The sequence below is a fragment of the Myotis yumanensis genome, unplaced genomic scaffold (assembly GCF_028538775.1).
Source record: "Myotis yumanensis isolate MYYU_CA2020_CCGP unplaced genomic scaffold, mMyoYum1.0.hap1 SCAF_9, whole genome shotgun sequence".
Classification (NCBI taxonomy): domain Eukaryota; kingdom Metazoa; phylum Chordata; class Mammalia; order Chiroptera; family Vespertilionidae; genus Myotis; species Myotis yumanensis.
Window position 1 is genome coordinate 47,248,433 of NW_027223760.1, and position 24,573 is coordinate 47,273,005.

Consider the following 24,573-nt stretch of genomic DNA (forward strand, 5'->3'; position numbering starts at 1 on the left):
GATTCATTTACATGCAGAACTTATTCTTTTAAATCACCAGACATGGGAAATTCCTGCAAAGAATTAATAGTGGGCTTATTTTTTTTCCACTTTGTCTCTCCTAAGAAAAATCAATTGGTTAATATTCCCAATATATCATATTAGTTACTGCATGTTATAGGTTTATGCCAGCTGTTGGCTTTAGGGATGGTATACTAACAGTAAGAAAACCTAGAATAACAATGAATTTAGATAGCCAGGCACAACAAGCAATTGAAGAATGAGATAGTATTCTTTCTTTATTTGTAGCTCCCCCAAATTAAGGAATGTAACATAAATAGGGGAGAAGTCTATCTCACATGATTCCCATATTTTTCCAAAGCAGCTGGTTCTTAATTTTTTCATTCCTAGTGAAATATGCAGACTACTTATTACTTTGGGTTACAGGCCCTTTGGCATATCCAAATTTAAAGACTGCTGCATTAAAAACAACAAAAACAAAAACCTCTTGCAGTTTATAAGCAATTCTGAGGCCGCTCCACCCTCTACTTCATTCAGGAAAGCAAATTGAACTACAAGAAATGATGACATTTTAATTATTCAAAAATTTATTTTAAGAAAGATATCAGATGGCCTTCCAGTTCATAATGGCAGAGGCATCACAAATATTTGCCTGTAGTCTTTCTCAGATACTGCGGAAGTAAAAGAAGTAAATCCATAAGTACAGACAGGTATCTTTCCCCCCCATCAAAAAAAAAAAGGAGAGCTTAGTGATTTTTCTGGATGATAAAAAATAAATAGAAGTCAGTTGGTGGAAGAAATTGATGGAGAAAGTCACCAAAGTTACAGTGGTTTCCAAAGTGCAGAACATATAATCCAGGAGACACATTAAGAAAATACTTTTTATTATAGGCATTTTAATCTCATTTCAAAATCGTTAGTTTTGTGCATTTTAATATATATCTGTATATGTATTATCACTTTTATGTTCGTGAATTATCAGCGGCATGCTCAAATATTTGTAATGGAATGGAAGCCATGCCCTAGGAAAAGCTAAGAAGTCCTATTTCACAGTCATACCTACTCAGTTTTTATAAAAACTAATGGACACACAAGGCAGTAGGAGAGCAAGAGGGTTCAGACTTTCCTGCTGCTATGAACAACTCGGAACTGGACAAACATATGAAACACCTGTTTTCAGACACTGGACTATAGGTAGTATAGAACTGTGATCCCTGAGAAAAGGGAAACAAATGGGGAAATAAGCTTCCCTAGCTCTCTGCTTGGAGGCAATTTCCAGACCACAGGCACAAGGAGAAGGAACTCCCTGTGAGGCCTACAGTTTCGGTGAGTTGAGCAGGTAGAGCTGAGAAGACAAGGAAGCTGAGGTAACTAAAATTTGTGAGACAGTACTGAAGAAAGAGCTACCCAGAAAAAGTGCTTCGAAATCACATGGGAAACCGCACAAGGCTAGGCAAAAGACTGCTTCTGAGGAAAGTTGTAAACTGAATGATTCCTAGAGCTCACATAGGGCAAGAAATCTTTCTAGTTCTCAGCAGCCAAAGAAGAGAATCCATAAAAGATTAATGCCTTAGCAGTGGACCTAAACTAGCCCTACAGTAAAGCCTATACTATAGCCCTCCCCATAAAAAAATAAATAAATAAAAAGAAGCCTTGGAAGGATCAAACTGAACCACAAGTAACTTCACTGCCCATCAGAACAAAGTCCAACATCTTTAAAGAAATAGAAGAAAAGCCAGGAGTGAACAATATAATATTCTCAATGTTCGGCATCCAATAAAAAAGCACTAGACATGCAGACATACAGAAAAAATATAGCCCATAACCAGGAGAAAAATCAGTCAATAGAAATAGACCCAGAAATAACAAAGATTATGGAACAGCAGACAAAGACAGTAAAGCAACTACTATAAATATTATGAATATGCGCAACGACTTAAAGGAAAACATGAACATAATGAGGGGGAAATTAAGAAATATTAAAAATGAATCAAATGAAACCTGTACCAAGGTAGATTATATGGACCAAAACAAGACTTACGAAATTTTTAAAGGATTAAAATAAAATAGAATTGTTCTTGGATCACAATAGAATTCAATTAGACGGAAATGTATTTGAAAAATCCTGTACATGTTTGGATATTTAAAAACACAAATCTAAATAATTCACAGGTCAATGAAGAAATCACCAAAATAAGGTTAAAATGTTTTGAATGCAATGAAAATGGAACTACAGTATATCAAAATCTGTGGGAAGTAAATAAAGCAATATAACTGCTTTATATTAGAAGAGAAGATTGCAGAAATAAGCTAAGCTTCTATCTTAAGAAACTAAAAACTTAAACACAAAGTAGGAAAAGGAAATAAAAACAATAGTAAATAACAATGGAATAGACAAATGATAGAGGAAATTAATGAACACAAAACTGGCTTACCATCAATAAAATTGATAAGACTGTTACCTGTATTGTCAAGAAAAACAAAGGCAGAACATACAAATTACCAATATCAGAAACAAAAGGAGACATTACTACAGATTCCATAGACATTAAAAAAACATAAGAGAATAAAGATAAACACTTTATATTAATAAATAAAAAACCTAGATGAAACATACAAATTCCTTGAAAAACACAAATCACAAAAAGTGATTAAATCTAAATGGCTTCATGTCTTTTAAGGAAATACAATTTGTAATTTAAAACTTTCCCATAAAGAAAATGCTCAGTCCAGATGACTACATTGGTAAATTCTATTAATTTGCAAGAAGGAAATAATACTAATGCTACACAAAATCTTTCAGAAAATCCTTCAGGAGCTAGAAACTTGTATCAACTCATTTTATGAGGTGAACATTATCCCAAAACCAATACCTGAGGCATTATGAAAAAAGAAAATTACATAACAATATTCTTCATAAACATAAATGGAAAAATTCTTTAGCAAAATTTCAGCAGGCAAAATGTCAAAAACAATTTTGAAAAAGAACAAAGTTGGAAAACTTACGCTACCTGATTTCAAGCCATATTATAAATCTATAGTAATCAAAATATCGTGGCATTGGCAAAAAGACAGATATATAAACCAATGGAACAGAACAGAGTCCAGAAATAGACCCACATTTACTAGTATATGGTCAATTGATTTTTGGCAAAGATGCCAAGGAAATAAAGAAGCATAGTCTTTTCAACAAATGGGGCTAGAACAGCTGGATACCCAGACAGGAAAAAAATTGAACTTTGACTCTTACCTCAAGCCACATGCAAAGATTTAACGTGAATGTATTATGGACTTAACATAAAAGCAAAAACTGTAAAATTCTAGAATATAACATATAAAGGAATCTATGTGCCTCTGGGGAAAGTAAAGATTTCTTAAATAGGATACCAAAAAAAGGACAAGCCATCAAAGAAATAATGCTAAATTAGATTTTAGAAAAATTAAAATCTTTTCTTTGAGAGACACTTAAGAAAATAAAAAGGCAATATAAAAGACATTCCAGAATGTAGAAATGCAACAGAGTGACCCAGTTTTCAATATGTTTATTTACTTTAGAGAGAGGAGAGGGAGAGAGAAATAGAAACATAGATAAGAGAGAAACATCGATCAGCTGTCTCCTGCATGCCCCTACTGGGGACTGAACTCACAACCCGGGTATGTGCCCTGACCAGTAATGGAACCAATGACCTTTTGGTGCACCCCGTTTTTAAACACTTAACTTCCCCAAAGAAGGTAAGAGAATGAACAATAAGCAAATGAAAATATGGTCAACATTAGTCATTAGGTAAATGCAAATTAAAACCACAATGTGATATCAGTTCACACCTAAAATACAATGGTTAAAATTTAAAAGGCTGACAATACCCTAAGTATTGCCTAAGATGCAAATCAAATAAAACCTTCATATGTTGCTGGTGGAGATATAAAATGGTAGACCAGTTTGGAAAAGACTGGCAGTTTTTTTTTTAAATTAAACATACATCTGCCATATTAGCCAACAAACCACTTCTAAGTATTTACCCAGATGAAATGAAAGCACATCATACCAACACAAAGATCTGTACATGAATGAATGTTCATAGCCATTTTATTTACAATAACCCCAAACTGGAAGCATCACAAGTAACATCAATAGGTGAATAGATAAACATATTGTGGCAAATGTATATAATGGAAAAGAAGGAATTACTGAAACAGTCAACAACATGAATGAACCTCAGAAATATTTGTGAAAGTCAGGTACAAAAGAACACAATACTCTTCAACCCCATGTACATGAAACTCTAGAAAGGACAGATATCTAATAATAGAACATTAGTGGTTGTCAGGGGTCCAGGTGAAGAAGAGGATAGGGGCCTGAGGGAACTTTTGGGTTAAGAGAAGTGTCTTACATCTTAATCATGATGGTGGTTATATGGGTGTATAAATTTGTCAGAACTCATAAAAAAAAACAGTCTTAAAATGGATGTCTTTACTGTATAGAAATTATAACTCAATAAGCTTAATTTTTTTAAAAAGCAAAAGGCTATCTAAAACATCATCAGGCATTTCAGGAATCTAGCAACAAGAAAAACAATAGTTAAAAACTAAACACTGACTAAACCAGAAATAATTTGGAGAACTTCATAAAAATGTAGAGCAATTCAAGGATATGTTACACCCATGTAAATAGGATAGGATGCTTAAAAACAAAACAAAACAAGGGAACAAAAAAAGAAGGGTGTTTTGAAGTTAAAATAACTGTCAAAAGGGTGAATTTATTAGATGTTTGGAAAGTAATATAAAAGATTTCTTTAGCACATAGAGTAAAACAAAACCAAATAAAATAGTTAGAAAATAGAGGAAAAGGAGGTAAGACACATAGAGGTCCAATCTGTGAGATTGAACTTTGACACTCAGAAGTCCCAAACTGAAAGATGGAAAATCTACCTAACAGGAGAACCTCAGAAAGAAAGAAGAGAATAGAGAGGAAGAAGCAATTTTTAAAAATAAAATAAATTAATCTGCACAGAGAGAGATCCCACGAAATGCCCAGCAAATGGAATTTTAAAAAGCAACATACCTAGACACATATTTCTGAAGAACATAGCAGCTCCCAGACAAAAAAGTGATGAAAAATTAATTAGAAAATCATACTGGCAGATGATTACTCAATGACACACTCTATACAGAGAGAACAACAGTGTTTAGGTTCTGTGGTAAATTTTTTCATACTGACTTCTAAAAACAGTCAAACCATAATCAAATGTAAAGGACAATAAAAACGTTTCCAAATAAGTAAGGGTTCAAAAAGTTTATCTCTTATACACAATTCCTTAGAAAATTACTCACAAATGTACACTAGCAAAACTAGGGTGTGAACCATTTCCATGATGCAGGAATGAGTGGCTCCAACCCAGAGGAGCAGACCAAAAAGTCCCAGGAAGACAACTGGTCATCAGGCCCAGTAAATAAACAGCCCAGAGTACACCAAAACATCAAAGAAACTTCAGAAAATGAGACAAGTCAATAGAAACAGATGGTATGATGAAGAGTTCGGAAAAAAAACTTTAGGCTGTGATAACGGCAAACTGTGCAAGAAAAAAATACAAAGGCAATTATAGACTCCAGGAAAAAGAAAACTACAAGAAAGCCATGGTCTGAATAAGACCATGTAAAATAGGTTATAATTTTTTTATTATTATTTTTTTCATTATTATTATTTTAAATATATTTTATTGATTTTTTTACAGAGAGGAAGGGAGAGGGATAGAGAGTTAGAAACATCGATGAGAGAGAAACATCGATCAGCTGCCTCCTGCACATCTCCTACTGGGGATGTGCCCGCAACCAAGGTTCATGCCCTTGACCAGAATCGAACCTGGGACCCTTCAGTCCGCAGGCCGATGCTCTATCCACTGAGCCAAACTGGTTAGGGCTATAGGTTTATAATTTTTAAAAAGCGATGCAGAATAACAAAACGGAATCTAGATGTCTGTATTTAAGAAAGGGCTTCCTATGACCTCATAGCATTGTACCATTGGGCCTGCAATTGTGGTTGTAGAACAGAGGCAACTGTTTAACAACTTTTAACAACTTCAGTAAAGTACATGATAGAAGTTCTGATGTTAAAGGGAGTATAGAGCTGGAAGAAAGATTAGGGAGATAAAACATTCTTCCTCTTACTAAATGGAAAATCAAGAGATCTGCCAAAAGTACAAGAACAAAAATATGTTTAAATATAAAATTGTATTTATATTGTTACATTTAAAATTATTATATGAAATAAAAATATCCCTATCTAACAAAAGTTGAAAGAGATGAATAGGAAGTAGTATTGATGAGCTAAATATCCAGCTTTCAGAGTAGGAAATCAATAGATATTATCTGAAGTTTAAATATCAAGAAATAGAGCATAGCACATTATCTAGACTTATGGAGGACACTACCAGAAACACCAAAAACAGTTAAAACATGTTGTATCTGAGTACGGGGAATAGGAATAGTTGGGCAGGAACCTTGCTTTTTTATTATAAAACTCTTGGTATTAATCACTAAATACTAATGTCATGATTACAAGTTCTTTTAACACTCTTTCCAACAAGAGATACTGTATGTCCCCTCCCCTGAATCTTTGAACTCACTTCTAACCAACAGAATGTGGCAGAAATGACATTACCTGTTCCTGGGAACACTTCCTGGCTTTTGGAGCCAGGAGGCAGCATGTAAATCCAACTACTTTGAAGTCTTGATGCTGAGAGGAAGCCTGGGCCACATGGAGAGGCAAGGTACAGGTGCTTTGGCTCACAGCCCCAGCCCAGGTCCCAGCCCAGGTCCCAGCCTTCATCATGCTGTGCTCATGAAACTCAGTCTTTTTTTTTGTTTTTTGTTTTTATAGACAGGTATATCACCTCAGCACGAATATCAATTAAATGTACAAAGTGTATAGGCAACAGTGTGCAGTGGGTTTCCATGTTGTCTCCTCTTCTGGTTAACATGCAATATTTGGATGTCTTGTGGCTGAGGGGTTTTTGTGGGGGTTGCTGGACGGTATATACAATATGGCTAATGACCTTGTCCTTTACTCTAACCAAGCACACTGTGTCCTTTCCTCTTTAGTATGATTGTTTAGTGATGAAAATTCTACATCTGGGTAACATACTTGTGGCTAGTCAGATGTTCGGCAGATATTATAGGTATCTGGTTGGCTGTGGCTGTTGCAGCGAAGGGAACACTTGTGGCAGATGTTGTTGCTGCGGACACAGTGGCTGGCGTAGCACCGTGCACCATGGGAACAACACTCGTAGCGGGTGTCATGCACAATATTGAGCCTGGTGGAAGAAATGCTGTATGCTGTTGTAACTGCATGTTGGCTAGAGCCTGTTGGTATTGGAAAATGCCAGTGTTAAAGACTGCGGTGGCACCGTTGGTTTTTTCAAGAGCAGGCCTCTTTGGTAATGGGGGAAGTACAGCTTGAAGAATTCCCAGGTCAAAGGTTGCCTCGAGGGGTCGCTTCAGTGATTTGACAGCAGACTGAGCCATGGCAGCTGCAGTGGCTGCAGCCTGTGCTGCTGCAGCCTGGTTGACCTGGTATTGGGCAGCCTTGATCTTGGCTTGCAGATATGCGGGAGGATGAAAGTATTTGCTCTTTTCCCGAGAGCATCTCCCTTTGATGTAATCCATACACACGGTGACGGTGTTGTCATTGGTGTCAATCATTGTGCTGTCAGCAGGATGAGCAAACCGACAATCGTTTTCTCCTCGGTTGCAATTGCCACGCTGGTACTCTCCACATACCTCAAGTTTGTCTGTCCGCATTAACTTCTGTGGTGCAGCTGCAGCAGCTGCAGAGACAGGGACCCCAGGGTTCCCTGTAACCAACATGGGTGCAGTCGGCAAGATCTCTGCTGGAACCAGGCTTGGGGAGACAGGTCCCAGGTAGGGATTAAAGGCTGCTGATGCACTGGTGGCTAAGCTGAGTGCAACTGAAAACATTGGCACGGGTTGTAATGGGGCACCGGGCATCATGGCATTGGCTAGTTGGACTTGCTGGGCCAACATGGCCATGTTCTGCTGAATCAAATTATTGCGCCCATTTATCTCCAACTGTGTTTTTAAGTGTGGGAGTGGGTGCAGATATTTGTAGTTCTCCCTGGAGCAACGACCTTTCAATGAATCAAAGCAGGCGATTACTCGTCCATTTTCAACTTGGCAGCTTTTCGAAGGATGTGCAAATTTACACTCCGTGTCTGGCCGTGAGCAAGTCCCCCTTTGGAACTCTCTACATACTTCCGGTGTTAGCCATTTTGTGTCCCGAATCGGTGGGACACTAACAAGCATGTTTAGATTTTACAGGTAGTTAAATTTTTCAGTGAAACCAACAAACCCAACCCTCCTCAAAACACAACAACAAACTACTACCCAAAAAAAAAAATGCTGAACTGACAAAACTGTAAAATGATGATGAAAACATCCCCTCCAAAATACGTCTCCCCCACTCCCTGCTTTAAAAGTACATGGAAAAATGTGGTGTCAATATCAAGGAAAAGATCTCCCACTAGAAATTCACAGCATGAAACTGTTCATTCAAAGAGGTTTTGGTGTTTTTTTTAGAGAAATCCTAGGACCTTAAGTAGATGAACGTTTAAAAGGAGGGCCTGGAATCAGCCTTGTGCCCTCAGTAACCCCTTCCCAATGCCAATTTTGAGCCCAAAATGCAAGCATGAAAACGTGGCAGACCCCTGGACACCGATTTTCCAAGCTGCTCTCAGCAAAGTTGTCTGAAAGGGAATCTCCTCACAGCTGAATTTGCAATGGAGTTTGGTGGTGCAATCGGTATTGATTAGTTTGGCATAGACTGATGCGGCAGTTTAGAGCAAAATCGAGAAAATGATTTTGTTGTTTTCCTCCTTGATTTCCTGGCAGAAGATATCTTACTTTTTCCAGCAAACTTTTTGTTCAAAAACTAAAGCAGACTAGGGCAATGCCAGATACTTAGAGCTTTTCTCTTGATTCTAAGTAGAAATGGGGATGTCTGGGCTAGAGGTGGAGGGTGGATGTGCTGTCGTCACAGTCTCGCTGGCAGCAAGCAAGGCAAAAGCAGAGACTGCTCTAGAAGCAGTTCCAAGCAGCAGAGATATCAGGAAAGGCACTTCTTAGTACCAACCTCTCACATGTTTTTTTTCACCAGCAGGAGTGCCCAGGGCATTGTGGGAGTCCGGATTCCGAGAGGCCCGCGATGGCAAACTGAACTTGTCAGTGCCCGGTCACAGGAGCATGGTGAGCGCCACAACTCATTCAGCTGCAGTGGAAACCAGTCTTGATAGTGAGAACATCTCAGGATGAGTCAACCCCTCAGCTGCTGTGTCATTTCCAGTTGAAGGCTTCGATATCATGGGGCAGAGATACACCATTCTCACTGTGCTTTGTCTGAATTCCCCACCCAGAGAAACCTTGAGCATAAGAAAATGCTTGTCTTAAGCCCCTAAATTTTGGAATAATTTACTACACAGCAACATTAATCAAGAACAAGTACTTTAACAGAAAAACATGATTACTTTAAATTTTTTAAAAATGCAAACAAATCCCTTGGTCCTCTAGTAACTCCTTGTAATATACCTGACAATTGGCTGGGAACACCACACATTTTCATTCGGTTCCGTTCCGTTCCATTCTATTCTGTTCTGTTCTATTCTATTCCTCCCTTCTTTTTCTTTTTTTCCTTCCTTCTTTATTAATATTGTTCTTTATAACTGGTCATGACTAAGTAATATCAGACTCCTTAGAAGATTACAATCAGCCAATCTAAGCAAAGAATGAAGGTGGTTGGAATGGTTGCATCAAATAGTAGTATTGGGGCAAGGTTCATGATGGGACTGGCCATGTGGGCCTCACGACTTATAAGGACAAATGTAGCTGTTTATACAGGGCTTTACACCTTGTGTCAAATTCTTGAGGACAGTTATTTTCCACCGGTGTGCTGCAATAATTTTTTAAACATGCAATACCTGACTATTTAATCAGAGGCATTGACCTCTTTTCCCTTAGGTTGTCAAATAAAAAAAAAATGACAACAGCCAGCACAAGAGCTGTCTGGTGTGTATGAATCAAAATTATACCTGGTTTTTTTTTTTTTTTGGTCAGATCAGCAAAAAATATAATACATTTTTTTGATGTGCCACTGAATTTTAATAATTGGTTTTATGTGTGTCATAATAAAAAAAAAAGGTTGAAAATTGCTGCTTTAGGAAATGTATGTTAGTCAATCTTCCTTACAGAATTTCACCACCCAGAGAATTTGAAACCATCTTAAAATTTCCACTAAAATATCTAAATCAATTCTGCCACAAATGATATGACCATCTAAAATATCACTTAATATTGTTTGTTTAAAATTATATTCAGAATTTAATAAAACATCAGTGGATGAATTAGCTTAGAAAGGATATACTTAGTGTCCAATCTACTCACTAATCATTAAATTATTAAATAGCTCTTAAATCCAATTTCAGAATCCAATTTACTATCATAGTAGAGACCTACATAATCTTCTAAAGAGTTTTAAATGCAATAATAGCAAGGAGTGAATAAAAAATAACATTTTTACTGTCAAGAAAATTATTGTAATAGAGTAATCTTTAGTTATAGTTTAACTATTCTCTCAGTCACTCAACAGATATTTATTGAACTGTATGTCAGGCACTGTTCTAGATTTTAAGGATAAAGCAGTGAACAAAACAAAAATTCCTTCCCTCATGGAGCTTATGTTCTAATGGGTAGCCTACATGCTATATTAATTTATGCATTATTTCATATTGACATGGTAGGCAAAATGGACAATGTAAAGATGTGCTACTGTAAAGTTCTCAAGAATAAGAAATCAGACATCCTTACCATTTTACAACTACGGATCTAAAAGAATAGCACTGAGGACTTTCTATATATGACAGCATTTTCATCTATATCACCAGTTCTCAGATTTTGAAGTGTAAGAAATTTCAGATATACAGGGTGGGGCAAAAGTAGGTTTCCAGTTGTTCACATGGAAAATAATATATTAATAAATAATAATACAAGAATAAACTGTTTTGTATACTTACAACTGTAAACTACTTTTGCCACCCTGTCCATAGCAATTCCAGGTTCTGAAGCCATGTTTCATCTTCACCAAGTTGCATTTCTCACCTCTACCTCAACTTAGCTCATCTTCTGCTACCTTCTTCTCTCCTTTTAATGAGTATATGTGGTCCCTTCATGTCACAAAATACATCTCTAGACCATTCTTTCTTTGCCTAATGATGGAATTATTTCTTAATTTTATTTCATCAGCTAAAGCGGGGAAAAACTAATTTTTCATGAACAAAGATGCTACTCTTGACTCATCTCAAAAGTCCTGTTTCTCTAGGATTAGGAATTGGTACCAACCAGTGAGTCAACCATGCTCTTGCATAGCTCTCTTTGAGATCAATGCCATCTCTCTAAACAGCCAACTTTTAAGGAGTAGAGAGTAATGCCTCCGAAATAGCGTTTTTAAAAAAAATATATTTTTGTTGATTTCAGAAAGGAAGGGAGAGAGGAAGAGAGATAGAAACATCAATGATGAGAGAGAATAATCGATCGGCTGCCTCCCATAGGCCCCTACCCAGGCAAGTGTCCCTGACTGGAACCGAACCCGGGACCTTTCAGTCCCCAGGCCAATGCTCTATCCACTGAGCCAAAGCAGCCAGGGCACAGCCTTTTTTCTCTTTGCAAAAACTAACTGGTTTAGTTGAGAACCCAACTGGTATTACCAACCCCAAGTTCTAGACTAATGATTAATAGTTAGCTAAATAACCACTGATTAAATCTCATGAACTTAAAATAATTTGTAATGACTAGCAGGATATCAAAACTTTTCTTTTGTGACTTAATGTGTAAAAAATGTGTTATTTCGAGGGGAGACCAAGATGGCGGCGTAGGTAAACACCGGAGACCGCTGCCGCAAACAACCATTTCAAAAATACAACTAAAAGACTGAACGGACATCACCCAGAACCACAGGAAGGCTGGCTGAAGAGAGACTCTACAACTAGAAGGAAAGAGAACAGCAAATCGAGGCTCAGAGGCGGCGCAGTGTGGAAAATACAAAGGTACCGAGGTGCGCGCAAAGCGGGCTGGTGGCTGAGGGCGCGGTTGTCGTTTTCTGTCGGGAGTGAGTCTCAGACTCTGGGCTCCAGATCCGGGCGAGTCTCTAGGGACCCAGACTCCAACGGGAGAAGCGGGATTATCCGGCATCAGTTGGAACCTGAGGGCAGCTTTCTCTCCGAGGTTTGCAGCGGCTGCCGGGGTTCTGAGAAGCAGAGCCTCTGGGAACGGGACTGAGCGTGGCCATAACTGCTCCCTCCGCCTGCCCTGTTGATCCCGCCCCGCCCAAAGCCTGCGCACAGCCATTTGCCGATCGCCTCAGGCAAAGGCTGGATTAGCGCCTCCCCAGAAGGCAGACGTTTTCCATACAGCTGATTCCTATAGCCAGTCGGCCTGGGGGTCAAATCCCTCTAGTGTTAACTACAACAATTAAGGCTTGGCTAGAACAAGACTGCGCACAGAGACCACAAGGGGGTGCACCAAGAAAGCATAAAAGATGCGGAGACAAAAAAACATGACAGAAATGGAGGATATGGAGCTAAGAATCGCAATTTTGAGGGCTTGCCATAAATTTGTGCAGAGCCTCACGAAAACTAATGAGACCCTCGATGCTACGATAAAGAAATTAGAAAGTAAGCATACACGGACTGAAATAAAGAATATTATACCCAATAGCAGACCAGAGGAGTACAATAATCAAACCAAAGATTCGACAAAAAACACCCAATTGGAAAAGCAAAATGAAAAAAGAATCCGAAAGTGTGAAGATAGTGTAAGGAGCCTCTGGGACAGCTTTAAGCGGTCTAATATCAGAGTCATTGGAGTGCCAGAAGATGAGAGACAGCAAGATATTGAAAACCTATTTCAAGAAATAATGGCAGAAAACTTCCCCCACCTGGTGAAAGAAATGGACTTACAGGTCCAAGAAGCGCAGAGAACCCCAAACAAAAGGAATCCAAAGAGGACCACACCAAGACACATCATCATTAAAATGCCAAGAGCAAAAGACAAAGAGAAAATCTTAAAAGCAGCAAGAGAAAGAGGCTCAATTACCTACAAGGGAATACCCATACGACTGTCAGCTGATTTCTCAACAGAAACTTTGCAGGCCAGAAGGGAATGGCAAGAAATATTCAAAGTGCTGAATACCAAGAACCTACAACCAAGATTACTTTATCCAGCAAAGCTATCATTCAGAATTGAAGGTCAGATAAAGAGCTTCACAGATAAGGAAAAGCTAAAGGAGTTCATCACCGCCAAACCAGTATTATATGAAATGCTGAAAGGTATCCTTTAAGAAGAGGAAGAAGAAGAAAAAGGTAAAGATACAAATTATGAACAACAAACATGCATCTATCAACAAATGAATCTAAGAATCAAGTGAATAAATAACCTGATGTACAGAATGAACTGGTGATTATAATAGAATCAGGGACATAGAAAGGGAATGGACTGACTATTCTTGGGGGAAAAGGGGTGTGGGAGATGCGGGAAGTGACTGGACAAAAATCATGCACCTATGGATGAACACAGTGGGTGGGGAGTGAGGGTGGAGGGTGGGGTGGGAGCTGGAAGGAGGGGAGTTATGGGGGGAAAAAAGAGGAACAAATGTAATAATCTGAACAATAAAGATTTAATTTAAAAAAAAAATGTGTTATTTCAAAGAAGGGATTCTTTCCCTGTTCTTTAAGAGGATTCCCATATTTTAATACACTCCATTCTTGATTAGCTCTGGGGGGCTGTTCTAGCCCAATCTCTAATCAGTCTCTTGGTTTCTCATGGCACAACAAGAAAACATACCATTTTTACCCAAGGCTATTTAATAACTTAAGTGATTCTACAGGGTTGGAATGCAGACGACACCATCTAAATCTCCCAACTTACCATTCTGTTTCTTGTATTCCACTAATAAGTTTTAAAATGTATTGGTCAGAACCAATAACCTCAAGTTTGAAACTCTGCCCTTGAAATGCAAAGATGTTGGTTGTTTATCCTGTTCTGTTGCAGAATAGGTGTTAACTGTTAACCCAACTTTATGCTTTATCAGGGGTCCTCAAACTACGGCCCGTGGGCCACATGCGGCCCGCCGAAAACATTTATCCGGCCCGCCGGGTGTTTTTGCCGCCGCTGTGTGCATAGGAATTTGTTCATAGTTTTTTTTTAAACTATAGTCCAGCCCTCCAACTGTCTGAGGGACAGTGAACTGGCTCCCTGTTTAAAAAGTTTGAGGACCCCTGCTTTATATCTTCTAAAAAGAAAGCATTTTAGGCAAAGTAAATGTTTCCTACTAACCATTAGGAATATCTAAAAGAAATTATGACATTGCTTAGCAATAAAAAGCAGCAAAGAAAAAAGATGCAGTAGTCCTCCACCCTTATCCATAGGGGATAGATTCCAAGACCCCCAGTGGATGTCTGCAACCATGGATAGTATCGAACCCTATATATACTATATTTTTGTTAAATATTCATCCCTAAAGTTTAACTAACATATTAGGCAGAACAAGAGATTAACAACAATATTAAACACAACAATTATTACAGTACACTAAATAAAAATTATGTGAATATGGTCTCTCTTTCTCTCTCAAAATATGTTATTGTACTATACTCACCCCTCTTCCTCTTGTGATGATGTAAGATGATAAAATGCCTACATGATGAGATGAAGTGAAGCGAATGATGTAGCAGCCTCAGCATACAAATTTTTTTTCCTCTTATTAACTTGAGAACGTTTACTTTTTCACTTAAAGGAAACATTTTATGGCTTCTTCTTGGCATATCTGAATTGTCAGCATCAGTATTCTTGTGCTTTGGGGCCATTAGTAAATAAAATAAGGGTGACCAGAACATAAACACTGTGATACCGTGACAGTCTACCTGGTAATCAAGACAGCTACTAGGTGACTAAAGGTTGGGGAGCACATACAGCGTGGAGACACTGGACAAAGGGATGATTCACATCCCACGTTGGAGGACGCGAGATTTCATCACGCTACTCAGGACTGCGCAGGATTTAAAAGTTCTGAATTGTTTATTCTTGGAATTTTCCATTCTGTATTTTCAGATGGTGGTTGACCGCTGTTAACTGAAACGACTAAAGACAAAACTCGGATAAGGGGGGGGGACTACTGTATCTCACTACCTATCAGTGCCCCTGAAAGAAAACTTTTTTCTTTGTGGACAGAAGTTCTCAGTGACTTCAATACAGAGTACATGGAATAAAATTTCAAGTCACGTGACAGTTATGCCATAAGAAGAGCCTCAGAAAATTAATAAGCAGAAATTCCAATGTGTGGCATAAAAAGGAATAATTCTGTTTGAGATTTTAAAATTTAAAAAAGAGGAGAAAGAACAAGCAAGGAATTCAACTCTCCTTTGAGTTCATCTGAATAGTGAAACACAAAAGAAATCCGCAAGCTCCCACCCATCCTGACAATGTTCTCAGGGGCACTGTGCCCTCAGACCCTCCTACAATAAATCTGTTAATGAATAGCATACACATTGGGTAAACGGGACGCCAACTACCGAGATTAAAGACTGTATTTTACTATTATTAATATAAATCCAATACACATCTTTTCAGAAACACCTAGCTCCATTCATACTTTAACACTGTGTAGGGGAGGAGTACTTCCAATCAGCAATACAGATATCTGTATACATGTCAGTTTCCTCCACAAAATTATAAACTACTTGAGGAGAGGAATTCCTGTTGTTAATAATACCTTAGATCTGTATAATAGTTGATCTTTATATACATAATTTTATTTGATCACTGCAATGCTCTAAGGTCAAAAGAGTAGTAGTAATCCCTATTATGGAGAAAACCACAGTTAAGAGACATAAAGGAATTTATCTAGATCACTCAGTTAATAGATGGAAGAATGAGGATAGAATCAAAGCATTCTAACTCCTTTACAAACATCCACAAGGAACTTCCACAGCTTCAGCAATGATCAGCTTGTTTCATCTATACCTCATTTTGAAATAAACTCTAGACCTAATACCATTTTTTTGGTAAACATTTCAAGATGTAGGTACTTTCTGTGATCACTGTCAGTTACCTTTAATAAAATATTGAGTATATAAGATAATCAATAAATACTTATTGCCCTAACCGGTTTGGCTCAGTGGATAGAGCATCGGCCTGTGGACTGAAGGGTCCTGGGTTCGATTCCAGTCAAGGGCATGTACCTTGGTTGCTGGCACATCCCCAGTGGGGAGTGTGCAGGAGGCAGCTGATCGATGTTTCTCTCTCATCGATGTTTCTAAATCTCTATCCCTCTCCCTTCCTCTCTGTAAAAAATCAATAAAATATATTTTTAAAAAAATTTAAAAAAATAAAATAAATACTTATTGAATATTATAGAACTTAAATGTGCTTTCAAACATTGGTACTCAATTCTGACCAAAAAAAAAGAAATCAATTCTGAATTCCTAGATGGCACATACTCATTCATGCACTCACTCATTCACAAATATTTATTGTGAGCTATAAGATGCCAGCCACCATACTAAATGCTTGGGGACAAGAAACAAGAAAACTCCCATACAAGCATAAGCTAAAGGAATTCACTACCAAATCAGTATTATAAGATATGTTAAAGGTACTTCTTGAAAAAAATAAATTACAATAAAATGGCAATAATTACATAAAGTAATCAATAATTACTTTAAATGTAAATCAATTAAAGGCTCCAATCAAAAGATCCAGGGTGGCCAAATGAGTAAGAATACAAGATCCGCAAATATGTGTCTATAAGAGACCCACTTCAGGCCGAAAGACACACACAGACTGAAAGTAAAGGGATGGAAAAAGATATTTCATGCAAACGTGGGGAAAAAGCTAGGGTAGCAATAGTTATATCAGACAAAATAGACTTTAAAACAAATACTGTAACAAGAGAAAAGGAAGAACCCAGCCATTCCACTTCTGGGTATTTATCGGAAGAAACCCAAAACATTAATTCAAAAAGATGTATGTATCCTTATGTTCATTGCAACACTATCTACAATGGCCAAAATATGGCAGCAACCTAAGTGTCCATCAATAGATGAATGGATAAAGAAGTGGTACATATGTAAAAAGGAATATGCCTCAGCCATAAAAAGGATGAAATCTTGCCATCTGCAACAACATCAACGGACCTAGAGGGCATTATGCTAAGAGAAGTGTCAGACAGAGAAAGACAAATACAAGATTTCACTTATGTGTGGAATCTAAAAAATAAAATAAACAAAACAGAAACAAAAATCATAGACACAAAGAACATTTTGATGGTTGCCAGACAAGAGGGAAATGGAGATTGGCTTTCAGGGAGCAGGGTGTGAAAAAGAGGAAGGGATTAAGATGTGCAAAATGCCAGTTATGAAAACAGTCAGGGAGATGTAAAGTATAGCATAGGGAATATAGTCAATAATATTATAATTACTACATATGGTGTCAGATGGGTTGTAATAACTATGTATGGTGTCAGATGGGTACTAAACTTATCAGAGTGATCATTCGTAAGCTATATAAATGTCTAATCACCATGTTGTACACCTGAAACTACTATAATATTGTATGTCAACTATAATAAAAAAATTTAAAAAAATTTTAAACATAACAGTCCTTTCTTTTAGGGACCCTGCATTCAACTGTTCTAAGTGCGCACTGCGTGCACATACATACATGTACACACACACACAAACACACCTACCACATATGTGTTGAGACTAGAATTAGTTCAGGCTGGAAGAATACTTCTGAACTAAACCTACCAGTTTGTCAAGATGGAATTCAAATTCTCCATACACAAATTATGAAAAGACGTAGAAGACAAAGTTTAATGGGATTTAGTATCTTGACATTCTTTTAGAAATTATTAGGAAAGTTTTACTTAATTCTGCTCCTCCTAAGAGTTTTTCCAGTATAGAAAGCCAATGATACTAAAATTAGTGGGGAAAAATAAAAGTAAAAGAATTCAAGCAATTGATTAAAATGTATTCCTTACATTCTTACATTTAAAAATGTTCAAATCATTTTCAACTTTTACTGAATGTGTGCATGTTTCCTAATGCTAATGTCATCTTTACAGTATATGGAATTAAGTGCAAGACTGTACAGTTCATTAACTGTGGGAATGACTTAAATTTAAAACTTTCTTTAATATAAACTATATTGGAGTAAAACAAAATGAAATGTTCTGTTCAGTACTCTTTATTCTTCCCAGGAACCAAATAAGTGTAATCCAATATACAGATCTATTCCCCCCTTTATCTGACACTCCTTAGTATTAACATTCATGTGATGGAAACACTCCATATAGTTCCCAACTTAATAACTGGACCTCCTTCCATTATTCATGCATTCTTATTTTCATTTTATTTCCAATGGATGCAGAATGTAAACAGCCATGACCACAAGATACATCCTGTCTCAAGGGCTTACAATTGGGTTATGGAAGGGTAGAGGATCAGAAGAGGGTGGTTAGAAGGAAGATTAACATTTTATCTTTTATAATAGACATAAGAATATATGGGGGCAGAGATATACTCAGTATCATAAAGCAGAAGTTTTATCAAAAGGAGGTATTAAGGAATATACCATCAAAGGAAAATGAAAGTGGCATCAGAGCTTGGCTATGAAGGATGGGTAGCATTTCAACAGGTGGAAACAGTGGTACAGGGAGGGGCACTGCCAGAGATTAGGCCCAATTAAAGTCATAGAGGTGTATCTGAAGATGGCGGCGCAGGTACTCGCCGCCTCCCACAATCACATCAAAATTACAAGTAAAATACAGAACAACCATTATCCAGAACTGCTGGAAAGCTGGCTGAATGGAAATCCTACAACCAGAGAAGTAAAGAAAAAACACACTGAGACTGGTAGGAGGTGCGGAGGCATGGATCGCGCTGGTCTGGCACCCACATGTGCAGCTTTTTTAACTGGGAGGGAGATCTCTGCGGAGGCTGCCAGGAGGAGCCAGCCCCACACCAGCCCCCTAGCCCAGGGTCCCAGAGCTGGGAAAAGAAGTCCCTACTGTCAGTAAGAACACAGAGGCTGCTGGAGACCCAGCTGTTCCTCTTAAAAGGCCAGCACCACAAACTGAACTTACAAGGTCCTGCTTCCTCTGAGCTCCACCACCAGAGCGAGGTTCTGGGGAACACAGACACATACGAGGAGGAACTGGATTGTCTGGCATCAGAGCAGGAACTTGGGAACAGCTTTCTCCAGATGGAGGTGCTTGCAGGGATCATTGTTCCTATGTTGGGACCTCCCCGGTCACAGGGCTGACTGGCAGCCATTTCTGTTTGCTCCACCCTTGTGATTCCCTAAGACCCTGCCTCATCCAATTTACAACCCCACCCACCCTGTGAGCAGCAGCTTTTGCATATGAATGGCCTCTCCTTGCTTAGGCTGAAATCTCTCCAACAAGCAGCAGCTGGGTTAAGGAGTTCCAAACCTATCAATAAAAGGCCCGAGACCTGGCACCAGCACCAGTCGGCCTTGCTTGACAGCTGGGCCTCATCTAGGCACTTCCAAACCCGATAGAAAGAGGAGGAATCTGCAGATCTCTCTGTAGCTCCTGCTGAGTGGCCCCAAGCAGTGGCTGACTTTGCACCTCCCTGGAGACCCAAGAGCCAATGTACCCAGTGGTTAGTGTCAGACCATACCAGGTTACAACTCTACACATCCATAAGCAACACACTCAAGGGGCAAACTCAATGAACACCAAAGTCCCACTGAAGCAAGTCCTGCTCCATAGGGGTATCTCCTGCACAGCAGCTCTCCCACTGTAGTTGCAGCTGGTCCTCACAGCCAATTGGCCTGGAGGTCAATTGCTCCCAGTAACATCAACAGCAATCAAGTCTCAACTACAACAAGACTGTGCTCACAACTCACAAAGGGGTGCACCTAGAGCTCCCAGCTCAGGTGACTGAGGAGGCTGAGCCACTGGGCCCTGTAGAACACCTACTATACAAGGCCACTCTACCAACTCAAGGAGACATAGCAACTCTACCCAATACATAGAAATAAACACAGGGAAGCAGCCAAAATGCGGAGACAAAGAAACATGTCACAAATGAAAGATATGGAAGAAAGCAAAATACTGGATACAGAGTTCAAAACCACGGTTATAAGGTTACTCAAGAATCTTCTAGAAACCACTCCAAAAAAATGGAAAAGGACAAGTTAGAAATTAAGCATACACTGACTGAAATAAAGAATAATATACAGGGATTCAACAGTAAAGGATTCTGAGAATCAATGATTTGAAATGTGAGGAAGCAAAAACACTCAACTAGAAGAACAAAAAGAAAAAAGAATCCAAAAAATATGAAGTTTGTGTAAGGAGCCCAACATATTTGCAAATGTTATATCTGAAAAGGGTTTAATCTCCAAAATTTATAGGGAACTCATACAACATAACGAAAGGAAGATAAACAATCCAATCAAAAAATGGGCAAAGGACCTAAATAGACACTTTTCAAAAGTGGACATACCGAGGCCCAGAGACATATGAAAACATGCTCAAAGTCACTAATCATCCAAGAGATGCAAATCAAAACAACAATGAGGTACCATCTCACACCTGTCAGAATGGCCATCATCAACAAATCAACAAACGACAAGTGCTGGCAAGGATGCGGAGAAAAAGGAATCCTCCTGCATTGCTGGTGGGAATGCAGACTGAAGCAGCCACTATGGAGTTTTCTCAAAAAATTAAAAATGGATCTTCCATTTGACCCGATAATCCCATTTCTAGGAATATATCCCAAGAAACCAGAAACACCAAGCAGAAAGGATATATATACCCTATGTTCATAGCAGCATGATTTACAAAGCTAAAATTTGGAAACAGCCTAAGTACCCATCAGGAGATGAGTGGATTAAAAAGCTGTGGTACATCTACACAATGGAATACTACGCTGCTATAAAAAAAGAAGGTATTCTTACCATTCGAAACAGCATGGATGGACCTGGAGAGCATTATGCTAAGTGAAATAAGCCAGTCAGAGAAAAATAAATATCATTTGATCTCATTCATTCTTGGAATATAATGAACAACATAAACTGATGAACAAAAATAGATCCAGAGACATAGAAGCATTGAACAGACCATCAAACTTTAGAGGGAAGGTAGGGGAAAAATGGGGGGAGGGGGATAAGAGATCAAAAAGGACTTGTATGCATGCATCTAAGCATAACCAATGGACACAGACAGTGAGGGCATGTGCTGGGGGGTGGGAGTGGCTGGGGAGAGAGGTCAATGGGGGAAAAAGGAGACATATGTAATACTTTAAACAATAAAGAATTTTAAAAAAGTCACAGAGGTGGATGGCAAGGGGCACATTCAGGGAAAATAGACTGCCTGTAAGATACATGTAGCAAACCACACAATGAAAACAAGAAAATCCTATTATAGCAGAAGCCAGTATTAAAGACAAAAAATGAAGTCACAGGAAAAGTTTAAACATCAATTAGTATTTGAAGGCTCTTTCTAAATAGTCTTGGTGTGCAGATGCATTACAGTTAATACCCACTGATCTCCCTCCTTCTCAGTGTTTAGCCTGAATTACTTGCTAATGCTGTAGGCAACTCCAGAAAGATGAAAAGTTCTCACTGGAAGGGTTTATAATTTAACTTATTTTACTTTGTTCATTCAGGAAACATATACTGGGCAGCTAAGAGTTATGAGCACTGTATTATTCATGAATATAAAAGATCCAGTCCTTGTCCTCACATCAGGGGAAACATAAAATCATTAAACTGAAAATACTTTTACATCCCAAAGGAGTGTTTTCAGATATGTAATGAACATTAGTCATCCTGTCCTGTTGACATTGGATATAAACCTGTATTTGAACTTTAGCTCTCCTCAGTTTGTAGCTACGATGTATATAAATGTGGAATAAAACAGCTGACTAAAAATAAGACAATTCTTTTATGCATTTACAAAACAATTCCCACATAGACCAAAGGGGGTTGGACTAAGTTAAATCTAAGACCCCTTCCAATTCCAAAATTCTTATACTTTGATTCTAATTCTATTGAACTAAAATCCTTTAGGAAGGCCAGGTAATAAGAATCAATAATTAAAATGGCTACATAAATGACAAAGCCAGCAGTTGCCCAAATTTAGGTAAACTTCTAAATGTTTAGTAATTATCCTATCCCAAATGGACTTCCAGTTACTCCTGTACACTCACACAGATTCCTGTCACATACCTTAAGGTGACTTTACTTCACCTCTCAGTGGAGAGCAGCTATGTGCGCAGCTGGTAAAACAAAATCAACTATGACAGCAACTGGTGATATTCAAAACAACTGCCCAGGCAGTCTTATAAAACACCTCCCTCTGACTGCTGACCTGCCTGCCCCAGCAGACTTACCATCTATAGATCATTACTCAAATGGTGAACTTTATGTAGGCATGCTTCTTACCAACCACCAGTGCCCATGTTCAGTGCTGCCTCCTGGCCCTTCAACAAAGCCCAACACTACACACACTACCTGCTCCTATCACCAAGCCTCCTGCACCCAAATTTCATCTCCACTATGATCGATCACTCCAGAAAGCTCTTAACTTCCTTCCTAAAACGACAGAAACGCTCATCTGAATGTCATGAGAATAGTAATAATGGAGCAATTACTTCCAGACGCATGGGAAACATATTTGTTTATATGTCCGGAGGTTGCTTTGCTTCTTAATTTTCAAGTATTATGGTGTTTATTTCATTAAATGAGCAGTAGATGCCAGAGCGACATTATGGCATCTTAGTTCACTCGTCAGACAAATACCAAGCACTTAGATTCTTCCTATTGTTCTTTGTCTAAAATGAACTCAATATTATTACTTAATTATTTAACTACATTATTTACTTGTATTAGTATTTAACTATAGCTATTTAAAGTATCAGTTATTACCAAATTCTTTTTAAAAATATTTATTGACTTGAGAGAGAAACATTGTTGTTCCACTTATTTATGCATTCATTGATTGATTCTCCTCTGTGCCCTGACCAGGTATCAAACCTGCAACCTTGGCATATTGGGATGACACTCTAACCAATGAGAGTGTCATACCTGGCCAGGGCCTACCCAACTTCTTTAAAAGCAGAATTTAATGGATAATCATCATACTTTTTCCAGATCTACTTCAATAGGGCATACTGCAGAATTCAGGAATTTCCTGAATTGGTATGTCATTTATTCCTGGCAAACCATCACCTTTGTCTTTATATAGTTCATTTTTTCCAAACTAGAAATGTACTCATTTAACTTCGTCCATCACACACAATTAAAAAGAATTTTTTTAAGTGCTATTCAGCTTTTAATACGAGTCAACTACTTCATCATGGCGTGATAGATAAGCTGCTTGACCTCTGGGCTTTAGTTTATGACATAAAAGGGCTGAAAGACTTCCAGAATGTCTTCCAACCTTAATATCCTTGCATTTACAATGACATAGTACAAGTACTGAATGTCTCATTCTTAAGAAAACATTCCTAGGGAATCATTAACAGTGAGGCATATTGTTTTTTTGTTTTGTGTTTTTGCAGTTTTATAACTTTATTCAGCAATCAGTGATTAGTTCTGATGCACATTAACTGTGTAGATTTTTTAAAGCGGGGACAGGTACAAAGGTGACAAATCTATAGAGCTTGGTTGGCGACTCTTCATCCTCATGATGTTTTCTGGGCAACCATACCCAGATTGGTATTGGACATTCCCTATTCCTTTGGCCCAGACAGTTTTGTTCAGCCTGGAGTTCCCATCTTCTTCAGGGCAAATTTCTAGATCTCCTTGAGTGCCGGAGGGGCACGCTTCTTTGAAACCCACTCCATGGATGCACTTGTGAATGTTGATTGTGTATTCTCTGGTCACTACCTCATTGATGGCAGAATGGTCCCCCTTCTTCTCACCACCCTTCTTTGCCGGAGCCATTATGCCTGGCCCAAGTTGGAAAAAAAGAGCGCGAGGTATTGTGGGAGAGGGAAGGTAGGGTTGCAAGTATAACTTCCAGGTCACCTGGACGAGGCATATTCTTTTTTAAAGATAATTTACTTTTAACAAGGAGCCTGTTTTCAATAGACATTCACTTACCATGTCTTAAAAATAGGAAAATACACCACTAGACATTCAAGTTTATGCAAGTTTCCATCTTGTATACCATTTTCTTCTTGACAGAAAAATTCTAATAATGCTATGGTGATAATAGTTACGTAAAAATGATACAAGTGCAATGTCAACAATTCAGCATTACCAAGTTTTTCTGCAGGAACAAGGAACGGGCAGAATATCATTGAAAAAATGTTTATTTACTAAATAACCTTGATAAATTGGATACTTTTCAAGAAACTCCTAGAGAATGAGAGACCAAACATACTTTTAACATGCTGAAACTTAAAAAGAGACAAACGCCTGCTTTTCCTTTCAGTGAAACAAGCTCTAATAAATGTACTATTCACCCACAAAATA

At 38.2% G+C, this 24,573-nt stretch overlaps 2 protein-coding genes across 14 annotated transcripts in view; both read right to left on the reverse strand.

Annotated features, from left to right (window-relative positions):
• Window positions 1-24,573, reverse strand: part of CDK6 (cyclin dependent kinase 6) — a 215,761-nt gene that overhangs the window by 182,919 nt on the left and 8,269 nt on the right. The gene's annotated exons all lie outside the window — the stretch shown is intronic.
• Window positions 6,491-8,319, reverse strand: LOC139016345 (muscleblind-like protein 1). Of its 10 annotated transcripts, none has more exons than XM_070424258.1 (3): window positions 7,966-8,319; window positions 7,519-7,776; window positions 6,491-7,179 (listed from the first exon to the last, which is right to left on the reverse strand). In XM_070424258.1, exons 1-3 carry the CDS (start codon window positions 8,317-8,319, stop codon window positions 7,123-7,125), a joined length of 669 nt encoding a protein of 222 aa, XP_070280359.1. In that variant the 3' UTR covers window positions 6,491-7,122. The 10 variants fall into 10 exon arrangements, with proteins under 10 accessions (XP_070280359.1, XP_070280354.1, XP_070280352.1 ...); XM_070424253.1 differs by adding an exon at window positions 7,316-7,479 and having other exon boundaries at window positions 6,491-7,263; window positions 7,519-8,319; XM_070424251.1 differs by having other exon boundaries at window positions 6,491-7,479; window positions 7,543-8,319.